The sequence below is a fragment of the Xiphias gladius genome, chromosome 23 (assembly GCF_016859285.1).
Source record: "Xiphias gladius isolate SHS-SW01 ecotype Sanya breed wild chromosome 23, ASM1685928v1, whole genome shotgun sequence".
Taxonomy (NCBI): Eukaryota; Metazoa; Chordata; class Actinopteri; order Istiophoriformes; family Xiphiidae; genus Xiphias; species Xiphias gladius.
In genome coordinates this window covers 6,801,225-6,811,938 of record NC_053422.1, presented here as the reverse complement: position 1 = coordinate 6,811,938, position 10,714 = coordinate 6,801,225, and the positions used below count along the sequence as shown (strand labels likewise).

Below are 10,714 nucleotides of genomic sequence, written 5' to 3'. Positions count from 1 at the left end.
TGAGCGTCTTTTTTTTTTTTTTTTTGCGCTAAACTCAAACGAGGGAGGAGCGCTCAACTTCCGAAACCCATTTTGGAATGGGGGGGGGGATTTGTGTCCACATAGGGTAAGGAGACAAACCACCGCAGTGGATGGAGGCACTGGGAAACCACCGTCCAGCCCAAACCAAAAGCAACTCGAACTTCCCAAGGTTTTGTTTTGTTTTGGGTTGTGTTTTTTTTTCGTCTTCTTTCAGATACGAACTGGACCAATGGTTAAAAAAAAAAAAAAAAAATGCATAATATGCTCTTGGGGGCACCGTACAGATGTGTTGTATAATCCAGTTCGCTTCATTGCAATCGGTGCTAAAGTTTCACGGGAATTACTGGTTGACACGTGTCAATCTTCTACCAGGATATTGTGGACTCCATGGGGACATTATTGTTTGATTGAATTCAAATACAGAGGTTGGACAAGTTTCACATTCTTTGCACTGGTGAGCCAAGAGCGTGTCGATCCATTATACAGCCATGCGTTTCAGGCGACCTCTGCTGGTCCGTTCCCCTGATTCTTAATTGTGGAGATGCAACAGATTAGAAGAGGACAGACACGTGAAAAGGGAAACGGTTACCAACAGGAAACATATATTTCCTCTTGTAGTAGCGAAACGGGGGCCTGGGCGCAGGATCCCATTTTACAGGATTTCCGGACCCGAATAAACACAGGCTTAAATATAGAACTATTGTGCCGTGGCCTACACAGGCGACTGATGTCCAGATAAGCGCTGTCAACCTCGCCGTGCCAGGCCGACGAGTCTTCAAACTCGAGGGGCCCGTACCACGACGCGAGTCCAACGTAGCCCGGCTCTCTTGGGGTTTTTTCTCTGGCTTCGCCGAGAACTGACACCGGGCCTCCCGGACAACCGGCATCGCGAGGCTGGCAACCGACTGGGTCCCTTGACTCTCTGATTACCTGTCCGGCTACACGAATGAAGGTGAAGTGAGAGGAAACAGTGTTGCCGGCAGGTAAATTCACTCATAGAGACAGGTGGAAAAAAAAAAAAAAGAAGAATGTGCGAGATTCCACCGGGTGAAATGTAAACAGCCTGATCACATAACTAGGATGTAATTAGAAGCTGGAGAAACACTAGAAATAATTGTAAAATATTACAGTAAGGTTGGAAATATGCTGGAAATAAGTGCTGGAATCGACATAAGGGTCTTTATTGTAGAGAGAGTTTGTTTTATTCGTGTATTTATTTGCTCTTTTCTGTCTGGTGATGAACAAAGCTATTTTGAATGTGTGATGCACATGCGGAGAGGACAGAGGGTTCAAAAAACAAAAACAAAAAAACAAAAAAAACATACATATATACACACACACACACACATATATATATACACACACACACATACACACATATATATACATATATACACACAAACACACACACACACACACACACACACACACACACACACACACACATATATATACACACACACACACACACACACACACACACACACACACATATATATAGATAGACATTTTATTGTTTTTTATTTCAGGATCTTCTGTGAGGACCCCGTAGGAATGATGACTGATTTTTTTTTTCTTTTCTTTTTTTTTTCTCCAGTGATCAGACTGGTCAGTGATCGGGTAGTTTGCAGGATTTTGACCGAAATCCTCCGAGCATAACCTGCCCCGGAGCGGGTCAGCCGTGCGGCATAGGTTACCATGGTGATGACAGTGAGCCATCTTCTCGACACCGGCGAAACCCGAGTTGAGCCCAGGGAGAGCTGGATAACCCACCCTGACACGGGAACCCTGAACAACCGCACCGAAACTATGCATTCATGTTCACGTTGCAGTAAAATTCAGCACCTGTAATATTTCAAGTGTCCCACGAAGAACTGGAGAATAAAACGATCGATCGATTAATGACTCGTTTGTTTGTTTTTTCTTAACTTCATTTGACTCATCGAGTTCCACGGTGCCAAGAATTTCCAGGTTACGGGAAGATAAAATAAATAAAGTAGCGAGTCGTAAAGTGGGATGGGGGGAGGCTTCTTCCTCTGCGGCCGTCAGGTGCCAGATTGGGTTGATTAGATAACTGGCAGCACCTGGCCGACGCCGCGTCCTCACCACTGCGGAACACGAGCGGCCTCGGCGGGTTTTTGTTTTTTTTTCCGTCTTTGTGGCCTGGCGCGATCACACGGAGGGCACGCACGTCGTTTTAACATGCTCCGAGCAGAAAGCCCGCTTTTGCTTCTACTCGTTGCCGCGCCGCTGGCGGTGAGCTGCCGTGGCACCGAGCACGCCGCTGCGCAAGGTACGGGAGCCAGAAGTGGCCCGGGACGAGCGTGGGGCTGGTGCCTGTGTTGTCTGAAATCCGCATTCTGGGATGATGGCTGTGCTCTCAAACTCTTCCAGGTGCCGGAGGCGGTGAGAAGGCCGCGATTGTCAAACTGGAAGCATTTGATTTCACCCTCAACTCGACCAATATGACTCATTTCGCCTATGGAATTGCTGCAAATGTAGTTGCTCTACTGTTGTATGGAAGCAACTTCGTTCCCGTCAAAAGGATCGAGACAGGAGATGGTAAGCACGCAGCCCCTGCTTTTCAAAGACCTACTATCATTACATATGTTCATCTAAATAAAATATTAAATCTTTCTTTTAAGACTTTTCTAGAGGGAAGATCCACAAGCTGTTGACTTGCCTGTGCTCTGTTTACAGGAATGTTTTTTCAGTGGGTAAACTGTGCGGCCATATGGGTTGTAGCCATGGTTGGAGACTTGATGCTTCAGTCGCCCAAATTCCACCCTTTTGCAATGCTTGGCGGTGCGATCTGGGCTACAGGTATTGTATCATAAAAGCCAAGCTTTCACGCTTTTTGGTTTTCGCCTGTGTGGTTGAGTGCAGTCGGTCTCATAGGACCAGGTCTTGGAGCGTCCAGCTGGAGGCCGGGCAGCAGCAGATGGACCTTTTTTTTAAAGCGTCCGCCTTTAGGGAGTCCATCTTCTGCAGTCCATCTTGAAATGATGATGTTGGTACGCTTCTGTGACAGACGAGACCAGCTATGAGGCCACTCTGTGACCCGGGTTCATACTATGCACCGCTGCTATCAAGCGCACCGGCTGCAGTTGAAATGGCACCATTTTTGACATCAATCCCTTGTACTGTTCTCGGGCTGTCTCCCATTTACTCACATTTTCCCCCGGCTGCGAGTAGACTCTACCGTCCCTGTCATTGCGAGACAACACCAAGGGGGTCGCGCAACACTCCGACCATCAGCACCATTAGACAAACGTCCTGTGAAGGACAAGCAGCCTCTATATATACAATCTTCAGTGAACGTTGCTCGACAGAGCCAAGCGTCTATTTCTCCCACGTTCCATTAAAACCTGTAATAGTGTGGAAATCTAAAGCACACTGGCTCCTCGTCAGAAAACAGGCTTCGCACAGACGTACTTTTCATGTTTTAAACCTAGCATTCAACTGCAGAGTGTCCAATGTTAAAACATTTTTCCCTCCCCCAGTTTGAAATTCCCCCAACCTTGTGCATGTGATGTCACTGTGGTCTCTGCTATGGATGTGGAAATAGCGTAGGCAGTCACACTGGGCGTCGTCACATCACCAGGAGGGCAAAAATGCACGGGGAGTTCACACTCCTAAAGTACACATGTTGCTAAATTCTCCGTCCTCGTCGTCCACAGGAAACATAACGGTGGTTCCAGTTGTAAAAGCCATTGGCCTCGGTCTTGGGATTTTAATGTGGGGATCCTCTAGTTTGCTGATGGGCTGGGCCACTTCAAGGTGAGTCCGAGTAATGTATGGCCTTCCGGCCAGAATGGAAAATAAAGTTCCTTTCTTTTTTGGTGACTTTTTTCAATTAAATTGTAGCCTTGAAAAGGACACTTTGAGACACCAGGTGTGACGGCAATTGTTGGATCCTCATTTTTTTTTTTTTTTTTTTTTAAAGAGATGTCACCCAGTGTCATCAGCAAAATGCTGTCATCTAAATTTGGCAATGTGTTCAGAAGGAACAATTTGACTGTCTTTCACAGATTTGGCTGGTTTGGGATCGCTGCCCAGGATGTTTCCAGGCCAATATTAAATTACTGTGGAGCTGGCTTATGTCTGCTCAGGTAAACAGTGAATCTGGAAGGAAAGTCTCCCACCTCCATTGCCAGTGCGCAGCTTTTGGATGACGGATATCAATTTTGTGTTTGTTCCAGTGGGCTGATCTTTCTCTTTGTGAAAGCAGACGTGGAGCTGCATCCCAATTCAGAATCGATTCCATTACTTATCGACAGGGTGAGTGCACCGATTGGGTGCTCGTTTTTATTTTTCTCACCTATTTTCAGGAATTTAAGTTTCCCAATATTCTCTCAAGTAAAATGTGAAGAGTAGTCAATTCTCGCTACTCGGTTTCCCGAAGAGAGTGGTGATGGCTTGATGTCCTGTCACTGTTGTGAAAGACGACACGACTAAATATCGGGATGCTGTTTCTGTCTGCAGAGAACAAACTCAGACTGTTATGGACCAAGTCCCTCTGAGTTCTGGATAGACGTCATCGGACCGAAGACCCGGCGGTTCATGTGAGCTCATTAGCAGTCAGTGGGCTGTGTGCACAAATAATGTGCTTGCAAACTAAAAACCAAGATAAGGTTTTGTTTTGTTTTGTTTTTTGGGTTTTTTTTTTAAAAAAAAAAATCGATTTTGATATGTTTCTCAAGGATAGAACTATACATTTAAATATTTTACATGAAGCCCTTTCACCAGAGGCCCTAGTTATTCGATCTGTCTCAGCAAATGTCACTTTTTTTTGAGGTGAGATCCCGTGAGACTTTCCAAACTTTTATGAACGACTCACCAAAACTATTTTGTGATTAAGGGAGCGTAATAGTCTCACTGGGGGGGTGTATTCTATCGCTGCAACCTAGGCAGGGGAGAAGGTAAGCGCTCTAACACAATATAAATGAAGCAATCAAACTGTAAAAATCATTAAATGCAAGAAAACAATGTTGCCAACTTACTGATAAGTTTAGAAATGAAATGCTATATAAATAGGTGTGTATGTACAGTTACATCCCTGTTTACCATGCACATTCAATCGCGACGGTCCATTTTTATCAGTTGAGTAATTGATGCTGAACTTAAGAAACCGAACAACGCGTCGGCGGACATTGAAAATCAGCCGTTATGCTGTTCTTCACTCTGTATCTCACCCTCTTCCTCAGAGGCTGCCTGCTTGCTGTTGTGTCGGGCCTGCTCTATGGTTCCTCCTTTACGCCGATCCTCTACATCAAGAGCCATTCATCATGCCATGACAGCATGTTCCATGGAGCCAGCGTCTACGGTAGGGAGTCAGTGTTTGATAACTGGCTTTAAGCTGATGATGACGATGATGATGATGATGATATTTTTAAAAAAAAAAAAACAACTTGAAGAAAAGATGGTAAAAAACAAATGATTAAAATGTCCATCTGTACACGGGACCCTCCAGAGGACTAGATTTGACTCTCTAAAGTCACTGAGTGGGACTAAGAAATTTTTTTAACAATAAAATGTTTTGCTGCTCTTTTGTATCACTTCAGCTCTAACTTTGATGTTGTTTTTATTTACTGAAAGAATACAACTGATACTACCTTTTTTTTTTTTTTTTTTTTTTTTTTTAATTGCAAACCCAGAGATAAATGCAAATGATGGAAAACTTTTCAATTCTTGTCAACTTCTTCACAGACCTCGACTATGTCTTTGCGCAGTGCTCGGGGATTTTTGTCGCGAGCACCGTGTACTTTGCCATCTACTGTGCTGCTATGAATAACAGGCCCAGGATTTACTCCAGAGCCATCCTACCAGGTAACACAGTTTCACGCAAGTTTTGCTCAAGCTCTGTGGCATGACCGTGGTCTTTTGAGTCATTATTGATTTGAAAATGAAACAGCTTTACGTACATCAAGGTAACCAGTTGTACAGGTGCTCCTGTGCAATCTAATCCATTCGAGACACAATAGCTTTGCAATGAAAACCATCTTGGAGGTTTATCACATTCAGTTTTTGGTGACACTGGAATTAAGGTGTTGAATCGGCTCTACAGAATGCCCTCGGCCGTTTCACCCTGTAGGCATTGACTGTGACCTGAGCCTGGCCTGCTCTAGACAGTCTACACCAGTGGTGGTCTGAGGGGTCAGAACACCACTGCAGAATTTATCAAGTCTTGTTTTCCTGTAACTTCAGTCCTTTTTTTTTTCTTAAATCTTAATTTTCCTAAAGTGAGAAATGTCAGTGCAGTGAATGAGCATATTTTTTTTTTTTTGTTTTTCAGCACATATATAATAGATATTTAAAACTTCAGGTTAACTTTTAGTTAATTTTGAACAGAGCCAGACTTTAGGATTTTTTTTTTTTTTTTTTTTTTTTTTTCCCCCTTTTCTTCCTTGTCAAGTACTGGATACTTTCACCTATTCAGGCCTCTAAAAATGGTTAGTGGCAAACCAGTAACTCATGTTCACACCAAGGCTCTAACCTGGGACTAGTGGCCACAAGCGGGTTTCAGAAAGGGCTCCCGAAAAGGTTGGAAACCACTCGTTTACACCACTGCTGCCTCAGAACTAGACTCCAGACTAGAACAGTTCTTTGCCCAGACAGGAAGTTTAAAAAAACTGAGGCTGGCCAGCAGGCCTGGCTGTAACATCATTTTCTACCAGCTTATTTATTTCTGTGAACCACTGAAGCTATTTTTTAGTGTCTAATAATAGCGTCAGTATGACTCTCGCCAAGATAGGGAGAATCAGCTGCTGTGCAGGAGCTTCAGCTTCCAATAACAAGCTGTTTGTGCAAGCACATCCACTCGGGGAATGGTTGGATGTGTTGATTCAGGGGAAAACTGCTGGGTGCAAACATGTCCACTGTGGGCCCCGAACCTGGCATGCAGTGTGATGTTTGAGTTTAGATCTGCCATCTGGTTATACAGCTTGGTGGATGGGCCCTCCCCATGGACCTTTAATGGGGACCACGCTGTGCTTGACCCACCAGGTCCTCTCCCTTGCTGTACAGCCACTGACTGAAAATTGACATGGGGGGATGTGTCGGTATCCGGGATCCACACTTCAGTTTGTGAAAGAGTTACCAGCTCCTGTAGCTGTTTGATTTGTGAGCATATAAAAACAAATTTGTCTCACATTTTATTCCTGACACTGCCTCATCTTGAGTTTTTTTTTTTTCCTACTTGAATGTACCTATCTGCACTGTGAACTCTTACGCTTGCCCGTCTGCTGTGTTTTCGGCACTGTTTTTGACTCGACCGTAAGTACGTCCTGTCATCTCGTTCTGCTCTGCAGGTCTACTCTCTGGACTGATGTGGGCATTAGCTACATACTGCTGGTTCCTGGCCAATAACTACCTGAGCGCAGTCATTACCTTTCCCATTGTGACTGCAGTAAGTAAATCACGTCCTCACCGTTGAGTGGTAAGGGAAATGAATACTGTCCATGTACCACCAATTTGTCTGTCAGATTGAGTCTGAAGATTCACACAGCTCAGTGTTGAGGGGGAGAGAGAGACAACAAGCACTTGCAGAAGGATCTCCGTCAGGTGTTTTTATTTAGAGATCTGAGTAATGTTTAGTGTCTGCATCCCTGTGTAGTTAACACTTTAGAGGCACTCAGATGTCTGTTAGTGGTATATGGCTACACACAGTTTTGGATTTTTCTGTTGACATGAGCCTGCCTCTGATTTGTGATTTTTGTCCCGTGAGACTAAGGGGAAAGCTCACAGTGTGTCTAAAATGCAAAGGGTTCGTTTCCCTGAAGAGCACGCCTGCTCGGTAAAGGCCATGGCAAACTCTACATTACATTTTTGACATTTTTTTTGTTGGCAGGTTCAGTTTTTGGCCTGATGGTGACGTAAAGAAAATGTCTATCAATCACAAACGGCATTAGGATGAATCCTCGGGGGACCTCAGAAATTAAGCCATTAGTTTTCATTGAGGAATGTATTCATCGAGGAGAAATTCTGACCTAAACAAAAGATGACAGGGTGCCCAAAATCATCGGTAGTTATTCTCTGGGGCCATTTTTGATGGCAATTTAGCCAACAGCTGTTGAGACATCTTGCCCCAGTTGAATGGATGAACATATATTGTCATTCTCGCACTGGCGAGAGAAACAGCCATCCTACAGCTCATATTCCCCAAAACTGTTAAGGTTTACATTAAGCTTTTTCATTGCTGCCTCTGTAGTCTACTAACAGGACTTTACATGTTTGTTCAGTCATTTGAATCCCCAGCAAAAAGCAATGTAACTATAGTCAAATATGCTGACACTGGACCAGTTAAAATCTACTTCTTAAAATAGGCTTAAAGAAAATGGTTAATCTAACATGCGACAAATGGCCTCTCTATCCCTCTTTTCCTCATCCCTTGAAGTCAGAGGTTTCAGAACAAATAGCCAGCATTGCTTCGGGTACATTCACACACTGCTTCACGTTTGGCTTTTTGAGATGATGTTGGTTCAGTGTAGAAAGTGTGTAATTCAAAAACCTCTCCTTGGCAAGACCTTCAAAATTCTACGGATTTTAAGGTAAACGATTTTAAATCAGTGCTGTGTGCTCAAAGAGCTTGCTTTTTTTGTTTGTTTTCTCCTGTAGGGATACGGTCTGGTTGCAGCACTGTGGGGATCCTTGGTGTTCAGAGAGATTAAAGTGAGGATCACACAACACTGATCATGCTCAATAATCTAGATCTCCTCATTCATTGGTCTGTGTATTGCACCAGCTCCAACACAAGCTGTACTCACTTGGTCAACTATGGCTGTAGACTTACTAAGTGGATTTCCAGATAACAGTCCACGGGCAAAACTACGACAAGCTGCATTTATTACGAATTTGAAATTGAGAAGCTTTGATCATTTCATTAGACTAAAACGGAACACTTTAGAAAGTGAGTATTTTTGGTGCTTATGTTAAACACCTGTTTTTCCCTCAGGGGTTCGCCAACTGCTTTATCTTCTCCTTGGCCTCCTGTGTCGTCCTGACCGGCTCCTTGCTGACTGCCATCTCAAAGCTCTGATAATGCAGGCGCCTATCGATGGGAAAACATCTAGCGATTTGTCATTTTCCTCCAGCTCCCCCGATCGACTCAGAAAATATTGTCCTCGGTTTTATTAAACTATTTGAGTCCCATCAGATTAAAACCCAAATGCATGATAGATGAGCTCAATGTGACTTGCAAAATGTCATTTTGAACCAACAGGGTTTATACTCTGAGCTAACATTGGGTGGCAGTGTCTCACAGGAACCCCTCATCATGCTTTCTGGTTGGAGGAGAGGAAGTTTGCGTTTTTTTTTTTGTTTTTTTTGTTTTTGTTACAATATGTATTTGTAATTGAAAATGTTCTGTCACTTGTGCTTTGTTCAGGTGTTGGTAACAAAATGCCCATACAACATGTTTAGCACATTGCTCACTACTTAAGTTGTTTCAGAGGGATTGTCATACAGAGATACTGTGCACTTCTATTTATACTATACAGATGGTGTGTGTGTGTGTGTGTGTGTGTGTGTGTGTGTGTGTGTGTGTGTGTACCCGTGCGCGTGTGTCAACACTCGACATTTATTTGTATTGTTGCAAGATTCAGCTATTAAAAATATTCGATGACATTGTTGCCAGTTGTCACTATTTTGCTTTTTCGGCAGGGTAACTGTCAAGTGATTTTAATATTTTTCACACATTCTATCAAAACCTCTACAAGACTGACAGATTGCTACACTTTTCTCCTCCTCCTGTCTTTCCCCTATAGAGCTTAGCCTGTATGTAGTGCTTTAACATTGAAGCAGTGTGCTCTGATTGATTTTTGGAAAGTTCGGTTCCATACGGCGGAATAGAAATGATATCACACCAAGTTGGCAGGAGTGTCATTTCTGAAGCAACTATCTGGTGGTAATTGAGATCCTAGACCATATAGGAGGTGGATTGAGGTTGCGTCAGTGACGACGTGACAGCACAGTGCCCCCAGACTCCCCTACTATTTCTGAGGAAGTGCCCTTTTTATGTAGAATGTTTTGGCATTTATGCTTCAGTAGACAGATGATGGTGACAAGAGAAATGAGAGATGACACGGGTCACCTGGATAGGACGGGTTGTCACAGAAAGAGACAACATTGGGCTGGAACATTTTACCCAAACATTATTTGTCTGCCTTTATTTGTCTTCGTCATTCCTTTTTGTCATACAGAGTAGATCTGCTGGTAAAATGTCTAAAATATTGGGCCCTAAGAGAGTACTGCTTGGTTCCTGATGCCTAAATTGAGTGAAATATTGAATTCCAAGGCTCACTCTAATTTTTTTTTTTATGGCTCTACTAAATGGAAATGTTCTACGTGTCTTGTGCTTACTCTTGTGCACATTTTCACGAAGTTAAGCATGAAATATAAAAATTTTGTGCCGGTTTAAAGGTCCAGTGGGTTTGAACAAACTTGTCTGCACACCATGTATGTTTTTTAATTTTAAATCCACTGTACCTCCACTCAGGTAGGCCTGTAGGGAATAGAAAATAGGATCATCTGAAATGGAAATATTCAAACTTATATCAGAAATTGCAAAACGGAGGATATTTTACAATTCATGAACCATTCCTGTATCTCACTGATTTAAATCATTTGTGTTCATTAGATTTTAATATCCAGTGTAGCCGGAAACCTGCAAATATGCTGAACTTGGCAGACAGCT

The 10,714-nt window shown here is 43.3% G+C and overlaps 1 protein-coding gene across 1 annotated transcript; it reads left to right on the top strand.

Moving 5' to 3' along the window:
• Positions 1-2,078: 2,078 nt before the first annotated feature.
• On the top strand, positions 2,079-9,650 carry tmem144b (transmembrane protein 144b). The gene is made up of 12 exons (XM_040120375.1): positions 2,079-2,314; positions 2,416-2,583; positions 2,722-2,844; positions 3,702-3,801; positions 4,053-4,133; positions 4,224-4,302; positions 4,507-4,586; positions 5,229-5,347; positions 5,731-5,850; positions 7,332-7,429; positions 8,638-8,691; positions 8,975-9,650. Exons 1-12 carry the CDS (start codon positions 2,224-2,226, stop codon positions 9,056-9,058), a joined length of 1,197 nt encoding a protein of 398 aa, XP_039976309.1. The 5' UTR covers positions 2,079-2,223; the 3' UTR covers positions 9,059-9,650.
• Positions 9,651-10,714: the final 1,064 nt, after the last annotated feature.